At 51.5% G+C, this 27,390-nt stretch overlaps 1 protein-coding gene across 2 annotated transcripts; it reads right to left on the bottom strand.

Moving 5' to 3' along the window:
- Window positions 1–211: 211 nt before the first annotated feature.
- Window positions 212–26,738, bottom strand: PRKD2 (protein kinase D2). Of its 2 annotated transcripts, XM_016155343.2 has the most exons (19): window positions 26,496–26,738; window positions 25,799–26,213; window positions 23,666–23,804; window positions 20,593–20,724; window positions 18,228–18,382; window positions 17,902–18,124; window positions 16,521–16,598; window positions 16,283–16,436; window positions 14,343–14,460; window positions 13,984–14,061; window positions 12,343–12,601; window positions 10,778–10,830; window positions 10,558–10,630; window positions 9,964–10,070; window positions 9,016–9,177; window positions 5,807–5,905; window positions 3,321–3,588; window positions 960–1,045; window positions 212–680 (listed from the first exon to the last, which is right to left on the bottom strand). In XM_016155343.2, exons 2-19 carry the CDS (start codon window positions 26,036–26,038, stop codon window positions 468–470), a joined length of 2,637 nt encoding a protein of 878 aa, XP_016010829.1. In that variant the 5' UTR covers window positions 26,039–26,213; window positions 26,496–26,738; the 3' UTR covers window positions 212–467. The 2 variants fall into 2 exon arrangements, with proteins under 2 accessions (XP_016010829.1, XP_016010831.1); XM_016155345.2 differs by lacking the exons at window positions 23,666–23,804; window positions 26,496–26,738 and having other exon boundaries at window positions 25,799–25,890.
- Between the last annotated feature and the right edge of the window lie 652 nt (window positions 26,739–27,390).

Consider the following 27,390-nt stretch of genomic DNA (forward strand, 5'->3'; position numbering starts at 1 on the left):
TCCTTATGCCACCTCCGTACCATCCCCCCCACCCTAGTCTCGCCTCCTGGTGTCTTCCCCCTCTGTATTTCCCACCCCAGTCAGTCCTCCTTCCCAAAGCCCTCCCCCTTAAGTCGCCTCTTCCCCACCTTTCCCGCCATCCCCCCCTCCATCCAGCCTCCTTTTCAGGTCCCCTTCCTTCCAGGTGACCACCAGACTAACGACACAAAAGTGTGGTGTGGCCAGAGACCATGGCCACGTGGTCAGAGATGAGTCCGTTTTAATTGTTGAGTAATAAACTTTGGAAATAACTCCCGCCCTCCACGCCCATCTCCACCACGCTCCTCCCCTGGGATGTGTCTCATCCAGTTTGGTCAGGAAGCCGCTTCCCCTTGAGCAGTTCGGCCATCACTGGGATGGTGTGCAGGGCGGCTCGCCGAGGGCGGGAGGACGGCGTCACGGGGCAGCCAGGGTGAGGGCACAGAACCTCAGAGGACGCTGATGCGCTCGGCCAGACCCTGCATCTCGTGGTCCTGCGGTGGGAGCGCCCCACCCAGTTCCCCGTCGGTGGGAAGCCCCGGCCCGGGCAGCGGGTGCTCCGCCACAAACTGCTCCCAGCGCGCATCGTCGCTCTCATGCGTGATGTACCGCTCGCCCATCTTCCCCTCGAGCTCTCGGAGGTCCAGCCACGTCTCATACTCCTGGGCCCGGGAGCAAATGGATTAGTGGGGGAGGGGGGCGGTGCACGGAGGGCAAACAATAGTGACTCCACATTATCTGAGCCACCAGTGAGAGGCCAGGTACCAAAGAAGGTGAAGCTACACCCAAAACCTGCCCAGTCAATAGAGACGTAGCTCTATCCTCCAGCCCAGCCAATGGGAGACTCAGCCACGTCCCATAACCGCGGAAAATGTACCTACGCCCTTCACTATTTGCGCGACCAATTAAAGGTCTAGTTCAAGCTCGGCCCCCTGCATCACCTGTAACCACGGGTGGCTGAGAGACTTGTCCACGCTGTAGCGCTTGCGCATCTTCACCTGCAGCAGGTTGTTGATGAGGTCAATGGCTAAGTGGAAAGGAGAGAGACAACTCAAGTCCTGCCACCTCTCTTCCAACAAGCCTGTCCGCCCACCTGCCATCCAGGCCTTCCTTCTGCACTGACCCAGGCGGCCCCACCTGCCACAGTCACTCACCCGACCATTTCCTCATTAAATTACACATTTGTTTTCCCACACACACGTGACATCACACGCACTCCTACATCTCAAGTCTCTACTTCAGTTTCCCCATTCCTGTGTCGTACACAGGTTTGTATAGGTACACCTGTACTATTCTCACTTAATATTTTTGCTTAAACCAACTTATTTCTCCAGAATATAATGTGAAGTGGACAACGCAAGTTGAAAAACAACATGTATAGTATGCCGTGTAAAGGGTAAATAAGAGGATATATGTCCACATATTTGCTTGCATATATATAAAAGACTCATAATAGCCACTGCCTTTGGGAAGAATGGCAGATAAAGAGAGAGAATTTTCACTATAGGCCCTTTTGTATATTTAAAACTTTGAACCATGTATTTAATTTAAGTGAAAATCGATAAGATTGCTTTAAATTAATTCACTTTTTTTTCAGTTCACTTTCTAAGGTGAAAATGAATTTATATAAAATGGAAATTTTACATCATCCTGGTCAATGGGAATCCAAAGATTACTCATCATGGCCACAATAAGAAAACAAAAATAAACAATGTTAGTGGATGGTAATTAGTCACCGACTGGTTTCCTGCAGAAGGCCCAGAGACGAGGCTTGTTCTTTATGAAAAGGATTAGCGAGTGTCAGGCATTCAAGACAAACCAGCACTTGTCTGAGAGTCTTTGATCAGTACCCTTAAAGGACAAGGGCCTCACTGTGAGGACCGCCTCTGAGTGTAGGCCTTGTTTACACATGCCCTCTGCTGTGGGCGACACCCACAGGCCCCCTCATGCACATCCACCCGCACTCAGATTCACTCACGCACACTTGATGAATTTTACTGAGTGACTTCTGAGTAGGTCTAGAAAGACAACCCCGAGGACCCCTGTATTATCCAGGACCCAAGTCAACCCGCATGCCTATTTCTTAGTGCTTACCTTTCTTAGGCCCACCGCCAACTGTCTTTCTGCATCGAGTACCCCTTTTGTCACCACTGTCCCCTCCAATTTGCTTCATGAAGTCACACCTCTCTAGGGCTCTTTCCCCTCCCTCTGTTCACAGACCACTTCAACGACCTTCTCCCCACACAATCCCTTTACTCCGACTCATCTCAGTATCCCCAGAACCTCAGACCATCCGTACCAGGCACATAGTAGGCACTCGACATGTCCTTGTCGAATAAGCTGTCATGGAGAAATGACTGTCTTTAACCTTCCTCCCAAACTCTCTCTGTCTTCCTCAACTCCTGGCTCCAGGGCCTGCCCCATGTTCTAACTTATTCATGGTTATCTTAGCCCCGCCCTTGGCTCACCCTCATACCTGGCTCCCCCTCAAAGTTGTGGGCCCCACGACTTAACTCTCCAGGCCAGTCCCCAAGGCAGCAGGTCCAAGTCACAGACCCAGTGACATTACCTGGCACAACGCCAAAGCCTCTCCCTATATGCAGATATCCAAGGTCCTCCTGGATCCTGGCCTCCCTCTCTTTTGCGGTGCCATGCTTCTCCCCACCCTAGTGGCCTGTAGATTCCAGGTGCGACTTTGGTCTCAGGGCCCGTCCTCTTTCCAAACAACTTTAGAAACCCTCCGCGGCCCTGCCCCTCCTCTAGCCACGCCCCTAAACCAGGACCCACCCCCAGGCCTTAATCCCCCATCCATCCTAGCACCCAGCAAATTAGCCAAGCCCCTTTCTTCAACCCTATCCCCTGGTGCCCCGCTTTTGCAGGGCTAATCCTTTGGGGGTCATAACCCCAAAGACCCCAGGCCCCAGCCAACACCTTAGGAGGATGTGCCTCTTCTCCTGGCCACCCCAGCCCTTCGGCCCCCTCAGGTCCAGTCCCTAGATAGATCAGGCCTCACTCGGCCCCCAAGGAGCCAACCAAATGTCTGCCTTAACGCTTCTGGGGACTTCATTTCCTGATTTTAGGCCTGAATCTGGGGCCTTGGTTCCATACACGCCCTTAAGTCCTTGCCCCAAAGTTCCAGGTCCAGGGTGCCTCACTGTTTAAAGGACCGCCCACGTCCCCGCCCCCTCGCTAGGCCCCGCCCCCACGGCGCTGGGCTGTTTCAGGGCCCCCTCTCTTCTCGTGGCCCCTCCCACTCGCCTCGCCCCGCCCACGCGGTGGTTCTGTCCCAAGCCTTCACACACCTCCCGCAGAGATGCGGCTCCAGGGACAGGCTGGGTACATGAAAGCTGCGTTCTGGATCTGGTCATTGATGTCCTCATCCTCATTGAAGGGGAACGTGCCACTGAGGCTGACGTACATGATCACGCCCACCGACCACATGTCCAGCGAGCGGTTGTAGCCTTGGTTGAGCAGCACCTCGGGCGCCAAGTAGGCGGGCGTGCCAACCACTGAGCGCCGGAATGACTTCTCACCGATGATGCGTGCGAAGCCGAAGTCACAGAGCTTCACCTGTGGAGGTGACCGATGGAGGGTCTGAAAGAGTGTTGAGACCACACCCTCCCCATCACAGTATTCCAGAGAACCTGGAATACTGATTCGAATCCAGGCTCCTCCGCTCACTAGTCGAGTGACCCTGGGCGAGTGACTTCTACTCTCTGTGCCTCAGTTTCCTCATCTGTATGAGCAGAAGGATCATACCAGTGCCTACCTCAAGGGTTGTCATGAGGATTACATGAGTCAATCGACATCCAAAGCTCAAAGGACAACAAATGCCTGGAACAATGAGCGCTCAATAAATGTTACCTGCCACTACACCTGTCAGGTGGAACGGGTGTTAACCCCCGAGTGGCTGTCTCCTCTTTTGTACAGTGGAGATGCTAACTGTCCCTGCCTCCCCTCCCTTAGAGGGTAGGGTGGCTGGATGGACTGAAAAAGCATACACACGTAAAGTGTTAGGAGCAGTGTCTGACAGAGTGAGTCCATGATCTCAGTAGAGGGACCGAAGTTCTCCCAGCCCCAGTTTTGTCATCCGTATTGGGGATGTCAATAGCAGCTTCTTCTCAGGCTCCCCTAGGGATTCAATGGCACTGGGCAGGAAAACTGCTGACCACAGTATCCCGATGGTAATAGGTGTGCGCCTACCTTTCCCTCAGTGGTGGAGGCGGTCTAGGGTTATGGGACAGACTTTAGAGCCAGCGATACCTGAGTCCAAGGTCCTGCTCTGATGCCAACCAATCCATGGGCAGCACCACCTCTGTGCTGCCACCTCTAGTCATGTATCGTCCCTTCCCTGCTCAAAATCCTTCCCCCACTCTCTACCGCTCTCCAGATAAAGTCCAAAACCCTTGCAGCCCCAAGCCTGTCACCTTCAAAAGCAGGCACACTCCAACCCCCAACCCAAATCCCAACTTGATAGCCAATACCACTTTTCCCTAAGACCCTTTTCCTTATAGAGCTTTTTCTTTTCTAAGATCTACCCTTTTCTACAGACCTCATAATGGACTATTATTCAGCCATAAAAAGAAATGAAACACATGCTCCTACATAAGTGAACTTTGAAAACATTAACTAAGTGAAAGAAGCCAGTCACAAAGGACAACATATTATATTATCATGTACTCTGTTTACATAAAATGTCCAGAACAGATAAATCCTCAGAAAGTGGATCAGTAGTTGGGGGTGGGGGTGGGGGGCTGGTGGGATTGGAGGATGCTGGCTAAGGTACATGAGGTTTCTTCATGGAGTGATGAAAATGTTCTACAATTGATTGTGATGAAGGTTGCAAGATGCTGTGGATACGCTAAAAGCCACTGAAAGACACTTAGAATAGCTGAATTGTACAGAATGTGAATTATATCTCAATAAAGCTGTTAAGCAAAAGCGTAGATCTTTCCACCACAGGGCCTTTGCACAGGCTGTTCCCGCTGCCTGGAACCCTTGTTGCCCTAAAAAACTAACTCCCACTTGCTTCAGAGAGGTCTTCTCTGACCCTCCAACTGGGCTCACAGAACTCATCACAGATATAATTACCTTTTTGTGACAATTTGATCAACATTCGCTCTTCTATGATCTGCACTGTCCGCTATGGTGACACTGGCCACATGTGGCTACTGAGCCCTTGAGATGTGGCAAATGCAACTGAATAACTGATTTTAAATTTTTATTTAATTTTAATTAACGTGTGTTTAAAATGGATCCTAGATTCAGTTATTGAAAAACTTTTCAACATGTTTGTAACAATTTGGCATACGCCGATGTACTTATCCAACTGTTAATTTTGTGAAATCTAAATACAAATCAAGAATTTCTGATGACAGTTTAACAACTGAATTGAGATGTGCTGTTAAGTATAAAATACACACCAGATTTTGAAGCCTGAGAATCAAAAGACTATTTCATTAATAATTTTTATGTTGATTACGTGTTGAAATGATAATATTTGGATATACTTGGATAAAGTATATCATTAAAATTTACTTCACCAGTCTCTTTACTTTTTTCTATGTGGCTACTAGACAATGTAAAGCTATGGATATGGTTCATATTGTATTTCTAGTGGATACTATTGCTCAAAATCAGTCTTTCTCATGCTCATCAATATTAGCATTTAGGGCAAGAGAAGCCTTGGTTCTGGGGCTGTCCTGGGCACTGCAGGATAGTCAGCAGCATCCTCACCTGCCACCAGTGTTGACTGGACTTCCCCGAATCTCGAGGGGATATAACTGACCTGGGGAAATGGGTCGGCTGATGCCAGCAACACGTTTTCTGGTTTCAAGTCACAGTGGACGATGTTCTTGAAGTGAAGGTGTCTCAAAGCCACCAGGATCTGAGGGGATGAGATGGGGCCGGTTAGAAAGGTAGAAAGGTACCCGCCCCGGATTTGCCTTCAAGCAGCTGGCCCTCCAAACCCCATTCATGCTCCTCTCTGAACCCCTAAAGATCCTCGCTGGGGCCGAGGGAGGCATTGGAGGGCCAAAGAAGAATCCCAGAACCCCAGAACCATTTATGCTTGAGACAGGCATAATTCTAGACACATAATTCTAGAAACACTGAATCGGAACAATGGGTCTGGGAAGGTACCGAGACCCTCTGGCATGTTGGCTCTTGATAAAAAGAAGCTATTAATAAGGTGGTGGTCCCCAAGGGAGTACAATTGTGTGACTCCACTTTAAAAATATTTCTTTCATCCATGAAAAATTTGTAATACGAAACGATGCAAACACCACCACGACATGCATTAAGAGGTGGGAGGGGTTCCGGAGTCAGCCTACCAAGGTGGAAAGCCTGGCTCTATACTGGCTGTGGCCTCGGGCAAGTTGCTTTACCGCTCCAGGCCTCAGTTTTTCCACCTGTGAAATGGGGGTGATGATAGCACCCAGCCTCGTGAGTTGCCGTGAGATTTAAATGAGCCGACGCATAGAAAGTGTTAGGACAGTGTCTGGCACAGAGCAAGCACTACATGTTAGCTGCCATTATTGTTGTCACTGGGTATTATTTTTGTGATGGCCTGTTGGTGAACATATTTCTCTGTGTTTCAAACAAAGCCTCTCTTGCTGTTATCTGTTAAGTCAAGAATATTCTAGGATGACAAGGTGAGCTGATTTTAAAATAAAACAAAAAACAAAAATGGATACCATTTGTAAGCACTTAACTGTGGGAACCACGATTTTCCTTTGATTCTGTGTAATGCAAACAAAATACCAAACACAATGGAAGGAGAGTGATGTGAGCGTGAAGTTGTCACCTCCACCTCAGAACTGAAATGTCTGTCTTCATTGTTTTTCTGGATGACTTTCGAGGACAGAAATGCTACTTGAAAGCCACTGCTAGGTTTAATGTGCTCATTCAACATGCGAAGAGGCTGAGCAACCAGGATGTATTTGTACATCTTCTTCTCTCAATTTCCTGTTTGTTGATTTCTATACTCCCAGTGAGTGTAGTGAGCAAACAGGGTAGACGGGAAGCTAGACAGATGCAGGTTCGAATCTCGGCCAGACTGCTACCTTGCTGTGTGGCCTTGGTCCATAGCCAGGAACCTCAGTCTGCTCACTTGTAAGATAAGGGGGTTACAGTAATACCTACCTCGAAGGGTGGTCATGAGGCCTAAACAAGTGAAGGGCTTAGCCCAGGACTTGGGGTGGGACAGGCAAGAGGCAGAAAGCAGAAGTCTGCAGAGAGAAAGAGAGAGAAAAACACAGGCAGAAAGAGAGGAAGAGATGGCTGACCAGACAGGAAGAGATGCCACTCGGTTGCTGCAGACTGGCACCTCCCTCTCCCCACCCTGCCAGCCAGCCCGACAAAGGCACACAGCTTGGGAGAGCCGGTCTCTGCAACCAACAGAAAACGCGTCCCAGAACCAGGCGAGAAACCAGTCAGATGGGAAGGCTTTCCTACGAAGGCCGTGAAACTCAGAAACCACAAAAGGCAACATTTCACATTGTAAAAGTTAAATTCTCTCTGGCAAATAAAAGCCATGAATGAAATGAGCAGGAAAGCAAATAGTGGGGTAAAAGAAGTGAATGACACAGTGACAGGGATCCAAAGCTCCTCATATACAAAGAGCTCTTACCATTCAATAAGAATAACCCAACCAAAAAAAGGGTACATAAAACACAGAATGATGAACATATAAAAACATGCTCGAGCACACCCATATTTTTAAATGGCCAAACGAAGCCACAGAGTGCTACTTCTCCACCTGTAAAACTGGCATTTATTTTATCCAATGTTAGTGAGAAATGAGAAAAAGACATGCTCAAACTCTGTTGGTGAAAGCAAAGACTGAAATGGATTTTAGAGAATAACTGGGTGACATCCTTAAGAAAATTTAAAGCATATTTTGCTGGACTAGGGCATCTACTCTCTGAAAGGGTTCTTTTGAAATTCTCCCACCAGAGCCCGGTGACGTCTGAACACGGATGTTCACAGGAGGTTGTCTGTACTGGCAAGGAAGTGAAAATAGCCTCCATGCTCAGCAGCTGGGGAATTTGGTGACATCCATCACGGAATACAATTCAGAAAAAGGGGTGGTTCTGCCAACGGCTGCAACAGAGCATAGTCACGTGCCGCTTAGTGACAGGGCTGTTTCGAGAATCATGTCGTTAGGCGACTTCATCATTGTGCGAACATCGCAGAGCGTGCTCGCACGCACCCGGATGGCACAGCCCACCACACGCCGAGGCTGCGGGGTGCAGCCTGCTGCTCCCGGGCTGCAAGCCCAGGCACGACACCGCACGAAACAACATCAAGCACGAGAGAGAACGATGCGATCGAGAGACACGTGATGAACACGAGAGGGACGAGGTTGCCGCTGGGGTAACACACGCTGCTTACAGTGCATGCTTTGTTAATAAGTAGAAAGAGAACACTCTAAAATGACGATGATAAGTACAGTACGGTAAATACATAAACCAGTGACATTGGTGTTTGCTATCAAGTATCAGGTACTGCACATAACTGTGTGTGCTACACTTTTGTACGGCCAATGGTGCAGTAGGTGTGTCTACACCAGCGTCACCAAGGACGTGTGAGCCGTGTGTTACGCTCTGACATGCTACGATGGCTGCAGTGTTGCTAGGCGACAGGAACTTTTTAACTCCACTGTGACCTACGGAGCCACTGCTGTACACAGGCTGTATTGTTGACCGAAACACAGCCCCCAACTGTATTAATAACTATGAATACAATTTTTCTAATTATTATCCTATTACTTTTCTATTGCTATTACTCTGTTTCTGTCCTAATATTATTTAAAAATCATTATCACTCTATTATTTCTTCTATTGTTACTATAACTCTAATATTATGTTTTCTATTGTCCACTGTTGTGACTTCTGCCCAGTGTCTGCCTGGCCTCTGGGCACGTGGGCCCTCTCAGAGGGGACATGTGCCTCAGGGCGGCAGGGAGGGTGGCGATGGGCGGGGCGGGTGGCATACCTGGGTGATGAGGAACTTGGTGAGGCGCTCCGGCAGCCGGCCCTTCTCACTGGAGAGAATCAGCTCCAGCATGTCCCCGTGCAGCTTCTCCATCACCACGAACACCTTCTCCGGCGTCTCGAACATGCACTCCAGGTTCACGATCCCCGGGTGCCGCAGGCTCTGGGGTGGGGTGTGGGGTGGTGCTGGTCAAGGCCCAGGTCACCCCTGAACTTAGGACCCCTGAGGACAAGCCGTGGGAACAGGTGGACGACAAAGAAGCTGTCCCCAAGTGAGCAGCTTGTTCTCTAGGGGTGGCACTGGGGGAAGGAATGAGGTGTTCCTCAAGCCCAGACAGAACTAACCCCTTGTACCACTGGGGGTCCAGAAGGATCTTTACATCATGAAATTCTGATAAAGGCCCAGGCTTGTGGGAGGGATGGAAGGAGAGTGTGAAGAAATGAGAAGAATCTCTGTACATCTGTCTTTTAAACCTGCACCTCCTCCCTTCTCCCTAGGCCTGGACTGACCTGACCCCAGCTCTGCCCCCCAGGTCCCCACCCACTGCCTCCTTGGGCTCTAGGCTTTAGTCCACCTACCCTCCAATGGCAGCCCAGGGATCTCTCTAGAGCACATCCCTTCCTTGCCCAAAATCCTTCCATGGATCCCCAGTATCCTCAAGAGAAAGTCCACAGGGTATGATCCCGCCTCCTCCCTGGCCACTACATAAACTATCTAGTAATCTTGAACTCCTTCAAGTTCCCAGAAGTCATTAAGTTCCCTATCACCTTTGCACAGGCTGGTCCCTCTGCTCAGAACACTTTCTCCACACCTTCAGTCTAATCATGCATATTCCCTCCTCCAGGAAGCCTTCCCTGACTACTCCCGGACTGGGTCAGTTGACCCCTGAAAGGAGAAAGTGAGAAGGAAAGGTCCTTCCTAGGTAGGGGCACAGACCCCAGTGGTCACCTGCAGAATGGCTACTTCGTTCCGGAGCTGGCTCTCCTGCTTGGTGGGGAAACGCAGTTTGTCGATGACCTTTACTGCCACATCCCGGCCCGTCTTCCGGTGCTTTCCTGGACAGTGGGTAGGGAAGGGGGGGGGGATGAGGGGAGCAGAACTTTCCAGTACTGGCAAGAGGAACCCCCAACACAGGCACATGGCCAGCATTAGGCAAAAGTGGATGGAAGGCCGTGGAGATGGCTCTGAGTGGCCCCCGGGAGAGATGTGAGGGGCGGCAGACAGTACGAAGGTGGAATGAAGGAAGGTAAAGACAGCCCTAAAGAGGGGACTCGATTACCTGGGAAACTAGATTCATAACCAATCGGAATCCAGGCTCTAGCTCTGTGGCCAATCAGAGCGCAGACCTGCTCTTCCTAGTGATGCTGGGAGAACAGTCCACTGCTTTTCCCAAGGAGAAAAGGACAGCCTGCGACCATCTGACCCAGGATCTAGCTTTCTAAGCAGCCAAAGCCGGAGGTAACAGGCGGCTAATCAGATGGGATGATCAGGAACTCAGAAACCCCTGGGGACCCGCTCTGGGTGACTCTGAAGCATGCTTACCTCCATAGACCACTCCAAATTGCCCTGAGCCCAGCACCTCGTCTGGAAAGATCTGGTAGACAGTGGCAATGTCCTGTGGCGGGGGACAGGGACGATCAGGGGTGTGAATGGAGATGGGGGTTCTAGGAGACTGGGGGGTGGGGTGGGTGGAAGGACTAGGAGACTGTGGTGGGAGGGGGAGGACAGCCTTGGGGCCGTGGGGTATGGGCAGGGGTCTCACCACATTCTCTTGGATCTGACTGTTAGACACAGAGATGCTCAGAGAAGCTTGTCCTGGGGAGAGGGGAGAGGCACAGGTGAGGGGACCCCAGGCTAGAGATTATGTTTGTCCATAGCTCCAGAGGCAGCTATGGAGCCAGACCACCCAGGTTTGAATCCAGGTGGCCCAAGGCTTGACTTCGGGCTACCGACTTGTCCTCTGTGAGCCTTGGTTTCCTTGTCTGGAGGATGGGAATCATACCAGGACCTCCCTCGCAAGGCGGGAGAAAAGAGCCAGTGAAATGTGCTGAGGGGGCTCGAGAAGCGATGTCATGAACGACCCCACTGAGCGCCTCACCCCGTGGTCTCGGCGCCAAGGAAGACATGCTGACCCCATTTCATAGAGGAGGAGAGCCCAAAGTGATTCAGCATCTTCCCCTGAGCTTGCTCCCCTACCGGCCCAACCAGAACCAGACATTTCCAAAGTCACAATCCTCCTACCACGGAACATCTCCCCTCCCTCAAGACCTCACCCCTCGTTTCCCAGCCGCCATCTTATTCTTTCCTAGAGAAAAGCCAGAGGGATCGTCCTGCAGCGCAGGTCCGACCCAATCCCTCCGCATTCAGAACACGCCATGGCGCCCCAGAGCCCTGGGGAAGGAGCCCGAGGCCCTATTGTGGCCATCAGGCAAGGTCTGGTCCCTCGTCTGCCCCTCTGGCTTCAAGCCCTGCCCTCCGCTGTGCGTCACTGATACCCTGGCCTCAGTTACAGCACATTCTCTCCTGCCTCCGGACCTCGGTGCTTGCTGTTCCCTCCGCGAGGAGCACCCGGTGTCCCTCATTGTGGACTTAGTTAAATCCTCCTTGTCCTTTAGTTTCAGCTTGAGTGTCACTTCTTGGGGCCATGTCAGAGTACTCCAGCACATGTTCTACGTAACCACTGTCACCGTACAGGATGATGTGATTAATGCCTGTCACTTACACTGAATTATAAGCTCCAAAAGTCCAGGAACCTGGAACTCTCTGACCACCCTTTGCCTCTGTCTGGCATCATTTCCCATTTGCTTACCCCATCTCACCCTTCCTCAGCCTCCAGGTCACAGCCGATGTTGCCTCCTCCAGGAAGCCCTCCTGGATACCCATCAGGCACCATCTCTGGGCTTCCCCATACCTCTAGTTCCCATGTCCCAGCACTGCTCATTCTGGGGTAGTGCTGTCTAAAGATAGCTCCATCTCTCCCACTGGACTGTGAGCCCCGTGAAGGCAGGTCTTGGGTTGTCCTGGTCACAGCTGTGTCCCTAGCACTGTCCAGCAGAGGCTGGGCACAGAGGAGGTACTCAGTCAATGCATGAATTCAAGAGTCTGAACTCACAGTCTGGAGGTGTCGCCATCACCTGGCCAAAACCCAGAAAGGGAAGCAACATGCTCAAGGCTACACATCAGGTCCAGTGCTTAATGGAGATTTGGACCCAGGCCTACTGAGTCCAGGGGCTACATTCACCACTGTGCTGCTCCTGGCCTTCCCCGGGCTCTTCCCTTCCCCAGGACCCCACCCAAGGCCTCCCAGACCCAGGGTGGGGGACTTACTGTGGGGCGTGTGGCCTGGGGCACTGGGTGCGTCCTGGAGGATGACGGGCATCAGAGCTTGGCGGATGGCTGTCTCCCAGCCCCGGGCGGTCTCAGCCCCCTGCCCACTGGGCCCTCCTGGGGCCCCACCAGGCGTCTCGCCCACGAAGTAGGTGGTGTTGGCGGTGACAATCTCGAAGCAGTGTGGGTTGGTGCCTGGTGGCACAAGGCTGAAGTTCTGGGCGGGCTCCACAGTGAGGATCTCCGACAGTGGGATTTCCTGGCAGGGCGCAGAGCCAGTGCAGGTGAGGGTGCGGGGCAGGGTCTGCTCCACCCCACCCCCCACTCAGAAACACACAGAATTCAGTGTCAGTGGGGAAGGGCCTGGTTTGCATGATTTGGTCAGGATAGGCCTCCTGGAGGAAGCTACACTGAAGCAGAGACTGGAAAGGTAAGGAGAGGCCAGCTGGGGGAGGAAGGGTGGACAAAGCACGTGCAAAGGCCCTAAGGTGGGAAAGGCTGGTGTTCAGGGGACATGTTATATGTCCATCACGTGGATGGTGCCTGGTACATGCTAGGTATGCCATGTTTGATGAATAAATAAAGGAAATGAGGCAAGGGCCAGGCCACATGCACAAGGCCTCCTGGGCCCTAGGGAGGAGCCTTGGCTCTATTTCCAGGGCCCTGGGAACCCATGGAAGGGTTTAGAGCAAGAAAAGGCAGGTCTCCCTGGCTGTGTGTTGAAGGTGGATGGGAGGCCATGGGATTGAGACAGGAAATGATGAAGGAGGTTGAGGGGGCCCAGTGGGAGAGAAGGCGTAGGGTCTCTGGGAAAGGAAAAGGATGTGTTTTGAAAAGGACTGAAAGAGAAAGGAAGGAGAGAGGAAGAAGAGAATGAAAGAGTCACAAAAGAGTGACAGACTTCTGCAGCCACTAAAACCAGGAGTCGGAGACGTAATGGTGGGGATGGCATTTTAGATAGTGGGGACGGTGTTTTGAGGAAGGCGAGAAGGATGAGAAGGGCCCAGCCATGGGAAGTGTAGGGAAGGCGATGCACAGCAGGTAACAGCCAGGCATCTGGGTTTTATTCTAAGGGCAGTGGAAGCCATCAGAGGGTTCTGATGGTTTTAACTGACTCCTCTGACTGCTATGCGGGAAAATCTGTGAGAGCAAGGGCAGAAGCAAGGGTCCAGTGAGGAGACTGTCACAATCATCCAGGTAGGACATTGGCTGCAATACAGTGCTGGCATGGGGGGCAGTGATGGATACAAATAAATAATTCAATAAATTAAAGTAATAATGAGAACGAGGTTATAATTATTGGTAGCTTAATGCATGCCAGGCCCTAAGCTAACTGCTTCCTATAAATTATCTCCAAATTCTGGCCACAGCCCTGAGGGGAGGGCTATTCTTTGAGGCTTTTTCAAGTAAGAGACGTGAGATGCAAAGAGTTAAGGCACTCTGGGTCCTTCGGTTGGACAGTGGTGAAGCTGGAATCAAACACACAGGTGGGGTAGCACTTGCTGATCGGCTGGGAGCAAACAAGCACTGAGTGCGGACAGGGTATGATTCTGGGCATTTGGCTGGAGAAACTAGGAGAGAAATGGAGAGGGTTGTAGCAAAGAGGGAAAGTCTGAGGGAACTGGGAGCCAGAAGGCCTACCTTGTAGTATCTGCTGGTTGTGTTGTTCTGGAAGAGTGTGATGCACTTGCAGTCCAGGCGCCAATAGTGCCGCTTCCTCTGTTGGGAGAGGTGTTTGAAGGTGAGGCTGTCTCCGGCCCAGTCTGCAGCTTGGGTTCCTCGCCTTCAGCCAAGCCCCGCCTCTAGTTTTAGCCCCGCCCCTAGCAATAGCTCTGCCCCGTGGGCCCCGCCCCACCTGACCTCGCCCTTAGCCCCGCCTCTTCTTAATTCCTGTTCCGCCCCCTCATCCCACCTCTAATTCTAGCAGGTCTTCAGCGCAGCCACGCCCACCCACCCCGCCCCGCTCCGCCCCTAACTCTGGCCCCACCCCGTCCACTCACCAGCGTGTCCTTGTTGCTGTAATGAACCACCCAACCTTCGTGCAGTGTGGTGCTGGATTTCCGTGTGGTGTGTCGCACTGACTGCACCACCCTCATCAAGGGGATGTAACCGAGGGAGCTGAGGAGGGGAGTGGAAGGGGCGAGAGGTTACTGCAAGCAGAAAATAACCACTGCACAGAGCTTCTGGGTGGCCCCAGACTTCGATTTTTTTTTTTTTGGGGGGGGCACACTTTTCCCTCCTGTTTTGCAGATATCCCATAATTAGAAGGGGACTCTTGAGAGGCTGGGCTCTCAAGTCAGGCTGCCTGACAGATTACCAAGTTCCTGCAAAGGGGTGGCTGTGAAGAGTGAAAACCTTGCTAAGGAGCTTAGCACAGTGCTCCACACACAGTGGGCCTTCAGTAAGTGCTAATTAGTTTCGAGCCCAGAGATGCAGCCAGCTGTGTGACATTGGGCAAGTGACTCAACCATTCGGTGCCTCCTTTCCCTCCTCTGTGCATATGCTGTCACTACAGTGAGAAGGCTGCGAGATGAAGTGACTTGCCCAACTCCAGGACCAACTACCTCTTGCACTAGATCAGGCCTAGAGTGGCCGTGGCCACTTCCCTTTGTTTCTCTTTATGTAGACATGTATTACTGTATTAATACAAGGTATTCATGAGACTGTATTAACATTGTTCTAAAACGTAGGCAAAAAAAAATTGAAAACATTTCAAGGATGAGATTAAAAATAAAGGGCACTGGAAAGTCAAACATTTTCTTCCCGTACCCCCCAAATGGATCATCCCTCACCCTCCCCTCTTTGGGGTTCATGGTTAAAATACCGGGAAGGACTTCTTTTCCATTTTCTCAGCAGTTAGAACCCGGCAAGCACTTCACCTGCAGGATCTGATGGAATTTGCACACTGCCGTACGAGGTGGGTGCCGTCACTGTCCCAGGGGAAACTGAGGCACATGCTGAGGTGACAAGGGCCTCAGCCTCCAGCACCCTGGGCTTGAGCACTGCTGCCTTCCTGCCTCCTCGCTAAACAGTCACCCCACACCTAAGCCCTGTCCTTGGCACCTGGGGAATGACAAGCATCTTTATCCTCAAGCACTTGAGCTCACGTTCTAGTGGAGCAGAATAAATGTGAGTTCCATTTATAATTTAAAATGTGGAATTAAGTACAAGTCATTATTATTTTTCAGAGCTTCCACATGGGAGGAAAGTCACTACCTGCCAGGTCCTTGGGGATATCTCCCCTCCCCCACTTTACGGACAGGGAGACTAAGGCACCGAAAGGGGCTTGTTTAAGGCCACACGAGTCAATCTGAGGCCAAAATCGTTGAAAGAAATGGATATTTTCCCTTCCTTTTTAAGATTTTAGTGCTCTGTAATAAGAACTAACACTACACTATACAACACTGCATATCAGGCACCGTTTCAGGTTCTTAATTTGTATTCATTCATTTTGTCTTCACAACAACTCTATAAGGTAGGCACCGTTTTTTCCCCATTTTACTGATGAGGAATCTGAAGCTCAAAGAGGTTAATCTCTTGCCTAAGGCCACACGGCTGTCTGGTTCCAGAGTCCATGTTCTCATTCACACTTTGTACTGTCAGTCTGCAATACAGACTGTTTCTGGAAGGACCTACCGGAAACCGCTCCCAGGAGCATCCTCTGGGGAGAGGATCTAGGCAGCTGGGAGGCAGGAAAGTGGGAGGGTTTGACCATGTACCTTTTGAATGACTGTATTACCAGTTCCAAAATACGATATAAATTAGAATATGCTCTTATGAAAACTTTAAAAATTTAAATCAGGAAGAAAGGATAAATTGAAAAATGAATTGTGGGTGCTCAAATGCTTCACCTCAGGAACCTGGGACATTTACAAGCAGAGGGTGATACCGACCCTCAGGCGAGACAGGCAGGGGCACGTACGGAGGGCGCCCTGGGTACCTTGGGGCCTTGCCTCCCTCAGCTTCCTCCTCCTCACTGGCATGCAGGGCGTTTTCCGAGTGGGAGCCGGGGATGACACCGGAATCGTCTGACTCATCCATGAGGGTGCTCTTGTCGGCCTCGCTGAAATCGGTGGCCTCCTCCATTGGCACATCTGGGGAGTCAAGGTATCAGAGGGGCCTCCACCCAGTCCCGTCCCCACCCCCCGCCCCTTCGCTCTCAGCCCACAGCCTCTTACCTCCATTGATGAGCGCCTCTCCCAAACAGTCGTTAGGGACTCGGGTGGCGCAGCGTTTGTGACAGTTAAACTTGCAGTCTGGAAGTAGGACAGAGAATAAGAAGACAGGTGAGTGGGGGAAGAGAGGTCACCTGTAAGGGTTCAATCTTGATCCTTAACCCCCAGGCTCAAAAGAGTCTGCTTTTGCTATCTGGGGCAGGACACTAAAGCTCAAACACTGTCAATACCCATCACCCTAGCTTCCTACAATTCCAGAATGTAACAGGGTCTGACATCCTGTGCTTCTAGACTTTGAACACCCAAGGACAGGGCTTCTCAGCCCTTGGCACTGGGAGTGTTTGGGGCTGGCTACTTCCCCGTGTGGGCAGCTGTTCTGTGCATAAGGATGCTTAGCAGCATCCCTGGCCTCTGCTCACCAGATGCCAGTTGCACCATGCCTGTGTGACAAACAAAATGTTTCCCAGCATCCCCTGGGAGGGGGCAAAACTGTCCCTGGCTGAGATCGTTGCTCTAGAGTGTGATGATGCGAAGGTTATAGGATTGTACACATCAGTGATTCTAGAACTTGATAGAAAGCTAATTTTCTAAGGTTCTGTGCTTCTAGATTTCTAAGACTCTAGAGTTAGATTCCAAGTTTCTAGAACTTTACACACATGTAGGATTCTACAGTTATACAGTTCTAGACTGTTAAGACTCCTTGATGTCCCAGGCCTTAGAGTTCGGTGACTCTAGAGTTCTAGGGTCTGCACTCCAAGGTCTCCAGAAGCTGATGATTTCTAAGGTTCTAGGATTCTGTAGCGCTAAGATTCTAGAATTTAATGTTTCTACAGTTCTTTAGGAATAGAGATCTAAGATCCTAGAATTTAATTGTTCCAATAAATTCTAAAATTGGAAGGCTCCAAATTTTTATGGAGCTGGACTTCCGTATTCTAGATTTCGATCATTCAACATTCTGAGGTTCTAGATTTCTAGAACTCTACAATGCCATGATTCCATGGTTATATGATTCTAGACTTCTAAGCCTTGAATTTGATGCTTCCAGGTTTCTGTTATTCTCAGATCCTATGGTTCTAAAGATCTAATATTTTGAGACTCTACAATCAGTAGTTCTAAGATTTATGAATGTAAACGTCTGTGGTTCTTTTAGCTAAATCCTATGATCCAGCATTCTTAAATCCTATACATCTAAGGTTCTCTGATTCTAGAATTCCCAAGTTACAGTTTTCGAATTCTGTGCTGTCTTATGAATACATATTTATAAGGTTCTGGGCTTCTAAGTTCCTTTTTTTAAAATTGTATTCCTCTGGGGGTGTGTAGGGAGGGGGTGCAGAGAGTTCTGACCCTGTCGGTTCCCTACCCCACGCCTAGGGATCCCGCTGACCTTTGCACTGCAGGCCTTGGCGGAAGAGGCCCTTGAGAAGTTTCTTGCAAGCCTGGCAGACAGTGGGCCTCGTGTAGCTGTGGATGAGGAAGGTGTGTGGCACCTTGACCTTGGAGAGCAGCATCTTGTCCAGCTCGATGGGGCGACCAGTGTAGGATGAGGCAGACGAGGAGGAGGAGGATGACGGGGGGCGGCGAGGCAGGAGCTCGGTGGTGCTGCGGCTCTGTGGATCAGCGAGAGTAGAATGAACTCATCGGTTCGTCGCCCCACGTCTGGGCCTCGTCAGGCCGCAGCCGCCAACCTAGCCCACTCCCCAAGGCCCTCACCAGCTCATCAGCTGTGCAGGGCAGAGAGTCCGAGGTGCCCAGGCGCACTGAATGGCCACTGGCCAGAGACGTGGAGGACAGGCGCCGTTTGCGAGCCCCACTGCAGTTGTTCGGGATGCTGAAGGCGCAGCGCTTGTGGTAGTTCAGTCCGCAGCCTGTAGGGGGCGGAGGCGGGGGAAGAGCATTAAAGGCACAGCTTCCACCTGCCCTGGCCTCGAAAGCTCCGTCCCCTCCTTTTCCGCAGGTTGAGAGTACAGCGGAACCCTCCCGTGATTAAAGCCAACAAAAATCTACGAAAACCTAATTCAGACAGAACTGCTAATGGCTCAGAATCTTTAGGAATGAAGGTTTGGACCACGTGGCCAGGCAAAGCACCCTGAAAAGGCGAGGCATCTGCTGAGGACAAAGAGAATACAGCTTGGGGAGTGGAAGAAGAAAGCCATCGCCGAGTGACCAGTGCAGAAATAAGGTGTATTTCTCCCATATTTTATGAATATGTGTGTGTGTACCAAATACTTTAATTTTCTCCCCTCTTGTACCCCCTTATCACCTAATGTAATATATTAATAATAACTAACTTTATATTGTGGTATTTAAGTGACAGGACATCAAAGGAGAAGAAGGAACACCACCCAAAGACACACATCGTCTTCTGGGGGAAGAAAGGGTTAGCGTGCTTTTGGTTGTATTCAGAAAGGCTTATCGTATCAGATGGAAGTATGACTTTGTTGTTGTTTCTTTTCCTTTTTCCTTTTTCTTTTTTCAATCCTCATCCATGAAAGAACAGGTGCAGCTTGTGATTCCCACGGGGCTTCCTGGAACCGTGCTCCAGTCCATCTCCAGTGATTCCAGGATCTGCTCTGGAGTGAAGAATGTGCTTCCAGCCTCTGGAAGCTTCTTTTGGGATGCTTCATGAAGCCTGTCCTGTTAATCTGCCTGTTATGGACCTTCCAGCTCAAAACTCTCCATCGGATGCACAATGTCACACTGCAGAGAAGACCTTTGGGATGGCAAATGGCCTTTGCACAGAGGAACCACCTCCCAGTGTGGCCTTTCATCACTCACATGCCTCACGGAATTTCAGAATCTCACCCATGATTCCAGGTATGGGTATCCAGGTAAAATCAAAGTCACGTAGGAAGGCGCCGGTGGCATTCAGAATGGTCATTGTGGCATCTTTGGGAACTATGTGAACTTGGAGCATCATCTGTGATGCTCAACCAAGGAAATCCATGCTAAGAATGCCCATCGGAGTTTGACGATACCAGGGTTGTGCCACGATGAAAGTTACATACACCAAGACATCCAGAGTTGGATATGTTATGTGGATGATGGCAATGTTGGTAGTAGCTTTGACGGTACCGAAACGGCTTTCTGCAGGCCTGATATGGCTATCATCCCAAGTCCTTAAATAATGCCACAGTATTTAGGGCTGCATGATAACAATTCTAGTCAATGCTGTAGATCACCTGGAAAATAGGGTACTGAAGACTCTAGATTCCCATGTGAGCATGACAGCCACGAACCTGGAGATCTTTAGACAATGGAACAATGGAATATACCTCTAAGAGCAGGCATACTGAACAGACAATGGAGGTGCAGCTTGTCATCACAGAATGGACGGCCCTCACCTGCTGTGTGTGGAGCACATCCAAGGTGGGCGTGTGGCCTTCATCTGCAGGTGGCCGAGATCTCAATGTTCTCTCAAACGTTGCTGGTGATCTTGATGCTTGGGCTTAACCTTGAGATATCTTGGCTAAAGGAACATGGTGTGTTCCTTTATTATTTTTTAAAGTATGATTTAAAGAGATGTGTTCCAGTGTTTGTTGTAGACTATTTGTGCCCCTCCGCCAATTTGTATGTTGAGGTCCTAACCTGCTAGTCCATCCGGGTGGGCCTGTTTCAATCAGCAGAAAGCTCTAAAAGGCTGAGCTGAGACTTCTCAGATGAAGAAACTCTGCCTGTGAATAACAGCTTCAGCTCCTGCCTGAGCATTCCAGTCCCCCCTAGCTGACCACTGCCCTACGGACGTCGGAGGTGACTGGCCAGTCCCGCAAATCTTGTGAGCCAATTCCTTCCAAAAATCCTTTAATAGGTATCTTCTACTGTCTCTCTGGTTGACTCTTGACTGATTCTGGCCCCGCCCTCTTCTCTGTGCCCCTTACCTCTCCTTCTGCCCTCCACCTCCTAGGCCTCACCCCCAGGGCTCAGGCCCGCCCTAGGCCCCACCCACCACCAAGCCCCGCCTCTTGACCCCACCTCCTGCCCCTCCCCCTTACCTTTCCCTCCAAGCCTGCCTCCTAGGCTCCTACCTCTTGGTCCTGAGCCCCACCTCAGGCCCCGCCTCCAGGCCGTCCCCTCTCACCGTCACACTTGAGGCCCTGGCGCACTAGACCGAAGAGCATCTCCCCGCAGTGGTCGCAGAAGGCAGGCGCTCGGTAGGAGTGCACCGTGAGGGCGTGCGGGCGGATCTGGAAGTCTTCGAAGGTGGCCGAAGCTGCAGGCAGCGGGGAGGAGGGATGACTGAGCCGGGACCAGCGGAGGCTATTCCAGTCACCGCGTTCCCAGGTTTCTGACAATCCTCCCAGCTACAAGGTTTAATCGTTCCGTCCTTCATTCATTTACTCACATGTTTCATCTACCTGGATTCAAATACCAGCTCCACCACTGGGCAAAACACGTAGGTGTCTATGCCAGGGACTGGGGGAGGGGAAATGGGGAGCTGATGAATGGGATTCAGTTTTGCAAGATGAAAATAATTCTGGAGACTAGTTGCACACAACGTGAATATAATTAACACCATTGAACAGTAGCCTTAAAAATGGTTAAGATGGTAAGTTTTATGTATATTTCACCACGATTAAATATCTTTAAATATAAAAAATACAGATGCCTGGGTGCCACCCTCAGAGTTTCTGACCTACCATACCTCGGTTTTTCATCTTTAAAATGGAAATCCAACAAATATTTACCGAGTATTGTCCTAAGCAGTAGGGACACTGCGTAGAACAAAATAGACAAAAATCCCTGCCTAGCTTCTAATGAGGAAGGTACATAAACAAAATAAATAAAATAAATATTCTTATTCAACCATCACCTGGTCCAGCAGTTACTCTGTGCCAGGAGCTGCTCTAAGGACTTAAAAAACACTAATGAATTTAGCCCTGTCAAGAGCCCTGTGAGAATCATCCTTTTATAATCCGGATTTTCTGTATGAGAAGGCCGAAGCACAGAGAGGTCAAGCAATGCGCCAAAAGTCACACAGTGCTGGCAAGTCGCAGAACTAGCATTCGAATCCAGGCTAGCGTGGCTCTAGGATTCAATGCTTTTAGCACCAAACTTACTGCCCCTCTAGAATTTTAAGTTATAAAATATACAGCGGGTTAGAAATCAATACATGTTCAAAAGAAAAATCAGAAAGGAAGGGATACAGGGAAGCTGCAAGAGGTACCATTTTAAATAAGTGATAAGAGAAGACTTCCTCGAGAAAGTGGCGTTAAAGCAAAGGCTGAAGATATGAGCCTTCCAGATATCTAGGAAAGAACAGACCAGTATCATAATATATATCCTTACAGGTTCTTTAAGGATTAAATGAATATGTGGAAAGCTCTTAAAACAGTGCCTGGCATATAGAAAGTACTCAATAAATGTCAGCTATTATTTTGAAAGTTTTATTTTTAGACTAAATCTGGCTCCACCCGAGTTTTGGTCTAATATTAAGCTTTTTTTTTTTTTTTTGTATTATGCAACGGGAAGGGGACTCTCTTCTGTGAGCCAAGCACTGTTCACTAGCTGAAGATAAACAAGACAGAGAACTGACATCTCAGGGAGCTGACATTCTTTTGGGGAGACAGACACGAAACATAAAACATATAAATAAACAAGGAAATTTCAGACAATGGAAGAAATGGCATTTAAGCTGAGGTCCAAATAACAAGAAGGAGCTAGCAGAGAAGATGGGGGAGGAGGAAGCATTCCAAGCATCGAGAACAGCAAGTGCAAAGGGCCTGAGGTAGAAGAGGAGCTTTGTTTGTTCAAGGGATGGAGGGCAGGCAAGCATGGCTGGAACAAAGGAAGTGAGGACGGTGTCGAGATGAATTCAGGGAACTGGCAAGGGCTGGATCATGGGCAGTCTTGAGGTCATGTCGAGGAGTTTATATTTTACTCCAAGGCTAATGGGGAGCCATGGGGATAGTCTGAGCAGTGGAGTGTTGTGATCTGACTTAGGTGCTACCGAAACAGTCTAGGCAGGAGGTGACAGCGGCTCGGACCAGTGGAGGTAGTCAGAAATAAATGTAGGATATATGGTAATGGTGGGACCCACGGGTCTGATGATGAAACGAAGGGGTGGGAGAAAGAGAGGAATCGAGAATACCCCAAGGTTTGGGCCAAATCAAAGTTTCTGTCTTGGACAGATAATGTCTGAGATGCCCAGCGATACCAAGTGGAAGTGTCAGGGAGGCAGCGACACGAACAAGACTCAGTTTTAGGGGAGGGACCAGGATGAAGACAAAAATCTAAGAGCTGACAGCCTACACCGAGGGTATTTAAAACCTGAATAAGGTCACCGGGAATTTAAATCCAAACTTCTAACTTGTCACCCATCCATTTAGCAAATTTAACTGATCATTACAGTCTGCAAGGGGCAGTAGAGGGTAGAGGAAGGACAGCCACAATGGAGACCATCACGACCCTCCCCCACCCTAACCCCCCTCCCGAAGAAACCAAGGGCCACAGACTCTTCTAAGGTGCTGAGGACCTGTGCGTAAAGTGGCGCTGGCCAGCAGGTGGACTAGATTCTGGCTGAAAATACAGGTGCCCAGGTGTCATCTCGCCTTGTAGTCAGATTTCACTTAGCATTTCATTGAGAAGGAGGCATGGCATCAAAACATTTAAAACTACATACATCTAACATGCATCTAGAAAAGGACACATCAGAAGCACAGAGCTCAACGAACTGCCAAACCGTACACACCGTGTCACCAGCACCCTGATGGATAAAATGGAAGTTTAAAGCAGACCTCAGAAAGCTCCCTTGTGCCCTCCACCCAACTCCGTCTTCCCTAGGCACCCACTCTCCTGGCTTCTAATACCACAGAGTAATTGTATCTGTCTTTGTGCTTCAAAACTGGAACTACACGGAAATGGAGTCTGATGTCTGGCTTGTGTCAGTATTAGGTTCGTGAATTCATCCCTGCTGCTGTGGATGGTTTATGTTCAGTGCCATGCAAACTCCCCTGTGCGTGCACTGCACTAAACTGACCCATTCTGGAGCAGCAGTTTGTAAAACTCCCAGGGTGATTCTAATTTGCAGCCAGGTCTTAGAACCACTGACCCCTAAGTTTAAGGAGCAAGTTTCTGGGCCCACCTCCCCCCAACTTCTCCAGATGCCCTGCCCCCGCTCGAGGCTCCGCCCTTAGGCGGGCCTGGCCGCTCACCGGACAGCACCACCTCCACCAGGTCGCCCTCCTGGATGTCTCCCGCGGAGCGCACCAGCTGCAGGAGGTTAGCGGACGTGGGGTCATGTTTGAAGAGCAGGATCTTGTCGTAAAGGCCATAGAAGCCACACTCGGGGAACTGACGGGCGGGAGAGGGAGGTGCGACGGAAAAGCTCAGAGCCGCCTTGAGCAGCCGTCTGGAACCCTCCCCGGGGCAGGGCCGGCTGTTTCCCCCGGAAACCCAGAGACCCTGCGGCCCCTCGCTTCCTGTCTGCTCCCTCCCAAGCCCAGCTGGAGCCTGGCAGAGCGCCAGGGCCCCAGGTGTGCTGGGAGTTTGGTGGCTGGATCATCAATCTGGGGTGGGAGGGAGATAGGTTTCCGGACCCCCGCACCTAGAATTTCCTGGAGATTGGGGGTGGGGTGGGGTCTGAGTGAGCACCCTTCTCCTTATGACACCGCCTGCCCCCCCCAGCTTCCTTCCTGGATCTATTGTTGTCCCTGGTACCTGGCTCCAGTCCCAGCATCGGGGCAGGGCTAGAAGGAAGGAGGGCACTGAGGACTCTTGGGAGTTGGGGGGAGCTGCAGGGAGGCTGGGGCTCAAGGGAGCTGGAGATAGGACGGTGGCCCCCACCCAATGCGCAAAGGACCCAGGTGTCCGGGTCCCCAGTTTGGGAGGGTAGGGGCAGGAAACGAAACCCCGTAGAACAGAAAGTGAAACAGCGCAGGTGGGGTGGCTGGAAGCAAAGGCCCTACCACACCTGTATAGAGAGTAGAAAATAAAACGCTGAGGCCTGGGGGGCAGGCTAAAGATTCTGAGCATCGGACAAAGAATTTCACCCAGGTAACAATCTGCCCAACCTTCATGCGCCCTTCCAAGGAGCGGACTGAGTTGAGTGTGGGAGCTGGGCCTGCTAGTTTGGTGTATTACGGGGAACAAAGAGAGCCCTATGTGTTCTTAGGGTCCACAGGTGACCCAGCCTGCCTGGGCCCTGGCTGCGTGGGAGGGGTCTTGCTCCAAGTCCTAGTTCTCCTGTCAGTGAAATGGGGGAGTTGGCCCAGCTCCCAGCATTTCTCTGAGGCCCAAAGAATTCATTTCCAGGAGTCTGAAAAGATTCTGGAATTTGGAGATGTGGGGATTGCAACTTCCTCACGTTACAGGATTAGACATTTTAGATTGCAACACATTCTCATCATACATTTTAGGATGTTCAACAACCCAGATTAGCAGTTGTCTAATTAATTTCGATCTTCTAGGAGTCTGACAAACCAACCTAGGAGTCCAATGTCTGCACACTTCATATCAGAGTTCAATTACCTCACAATTGCATATTTCAACAATTTAGAATTCAAATAGTCTCACATTTTCGACAGTCTAGAATGCCAACAACAGAGAAGCCCACACCATTCTAACTTTTAACCGCTCCCAGATTCAGGCACTGAGCCCCATCTGATTCCTTCTTGCCGTGATCCCAGCCCCCATCCTGGTGATCTTGCTGTCCAAAGCTAAGAGAGGGGGTGGGTGGAGAAGTCTGATTTTAACAGGCCAGCGTCAGACCTGGGGACTGGGGACTGGGGACATTGATTAGGAGAGAGAACAGAGTCCCCAGAGCCTCTGAAGGTTGGGAAGAGGTGCCTGCGCCCCCACACGCCTCAAGCCCGAGGGAGAACGGAGATTGGGCTCCCAGACCTCACTTGCCCCTGGCATCTAGCACAGACGCCCGCACCCACACATGTCACCCGATCGCCATGGTCAGCCTGGCTTCAATTTCTACTGTTTCCACAAAAGGGGAGGTCAGGGATGGGCCGGGCCAGGGAGGGGCCACCCCATCTGCTGCCCCCACCTGCCCCTTCCTCCTCCCCTGTTCTACACCTGGCCGGCCCCTCCCTTCCTCCCTGCTGGCTGCAGAAAACAACATGCAGGGACTCGCAATTTCGGGAGGCCTCTGGGGTACTCCACCCCTGCTCAGGCCTCCCGCAATCGGGTAGTGGGGTGAGGAGGTAATGGGGGCCAATGTCCTACCTCCAGCCCTCAGTCTCCCAAGGCTTAGACTCCCTTCATCCTCCTCCCCGATGCCTGCGCCCCCCTCCTCCAAACCCCTCCCCACGCTGGATGGGGGAACCCTGCACACTCACCTTCTGGTCCACGATGGAGCAAGCCAGCTGCTTCACATGGGCTAGCTCGGAGGCGGCGGGCAACAGCACGAACTCGCGGGTCAGCCCGATCTGGATGTGGAAGGAGACCCCGGGGCCTGGGGCCGGGGCCTGGGGCAGCAGCAGTAGCGGCGACTGCAGCTCCAAGCTCCCGGGGGGCGGAGGAGACCCGGGCCCAGGAGAGCCCGGGAGCCCGGCGGGATGAGAAGGGGCGGCGGCCATGGGGGGAGGCCCGGGACCCGCCGCCCGGCGCCCACCCAGGATCCGGCCGGAGGAGACCGGGAAATCTGGATCACTGGATCCAAGGGGTCTCGTAAACGGGTGGTGGGAGCGCGGGATCCCAAGGATACGAGAAGAGAAATCCGGCAGGTTGAGGGGACTGGAGGATGGCGGGACCCTAGGAAATTAGAGAAAAGAATCTAGTGGTTCAGATGCCCGGGAATCAAGGGAATCACAGACGATCAGGGAAAAAAAAAAAATGTTTTTGGGGGCCCAGCGATTGAGGGATTCCAAGAAAGCAAAGAAGAAAATCTAATAGGTCAGGGTCGCAGGAATCAGCAGAGCGCAGGATCCAAAGGCCCCTTGGAGAGAGAAGAAATTGGAAAAGGAGCAGGGGGACCCCAGAATTCAGCGGCTCTAAGAAGAGAATCCAATTAAGAAGCGGAGCCGAGGAACTCACCAGACCCTGGAGGTGAAGGGCAGGAGACTCTGAGTTGGAGATCGCGACGGGCCCGGGGATGGGCAGAGGGATCCAGAGGGCCGGGGTGCTAAGGAGGGAAGCTCACGGATCTCGGACGCTGGAGAAAAGTTCGGTCGGGGGCCCGCGGAAAGGGGGCGTTACCGGCCGCGGTGAGGGGTGGGGCAAGGGAGGGTCGCCCGGCTCCGGGGCTCTTTTTCTTTCCCCAAAGTTTAACTCCGCTGCGGCGGCCCAGGAGGAAGTGTCCGGAGCGACGGCGCAGCCAGCCAATCGGTGCCGGCCTCGGTGACGTCACGAGGGGCGGAGTTTGACGAGCGGCTGGGGGCGGAAGAGGAGGGCGGGCGCAGCACCTCCGAGTTGGGGGCGGCACCACCCCCGCGTGGGTCCGAGGGCCTAGGTTGGGAGGTGCGGGGCAGCGGGGCGGAGCCGATTCCGCCTCCAAACACACCAGGGTGTGCAAGGTTAACTTTTTCCTGACTGGAGAGGGAGGGGCGAACCCTCCTCACTGCCGCTGCAGGTCCCGGGGGCCGGGCCGGGGGAGGTGCCTGGCCCTTCAAGGAAGGGGGCCCTTGCACACGGCCTGAATCCAGGGCGCACCTCAGTGCAAGGGTAGGAAACAGGGTGTCAGGTCTGGCCCGCTCTCAGGACTCGGCCTCCCTCTTCCCAGGGCTTCAGCTCTGCCTTTCCGCGCCCCGGCCCCGGGAAGGGGGTGTTGCAGAGCACCCCCAACCCATTCCACACGTGGGAAAGTCGAGATCTCCAGATGGGCAGAGGTCTTGGCCTCAGCTCTGTCTCCAGGACCCTTGAGCAAGGTGCATGGAGAGAACCGAAGGGGCTGGGCCCGGGTTACCTGTGCAGGAGTCAGGCACAGGGCGGG

This window comes from Rousettus aegyptiacus, unplaced genomic scaffold, assembly GCF_014176215.1.
Source record: "Rousettus aegyptiacus isolate mRouAeg1 unplaced genomic scaffold, mRouAeg1.p scaffold_m13_p_14, whole genome shotgun sequence".
NCBI lineage: Eukaryota > Metazoa > Chordata > Mammalia > Chiroptera > Pteropodidae > Rousettus > Rousettus aegyptiacus.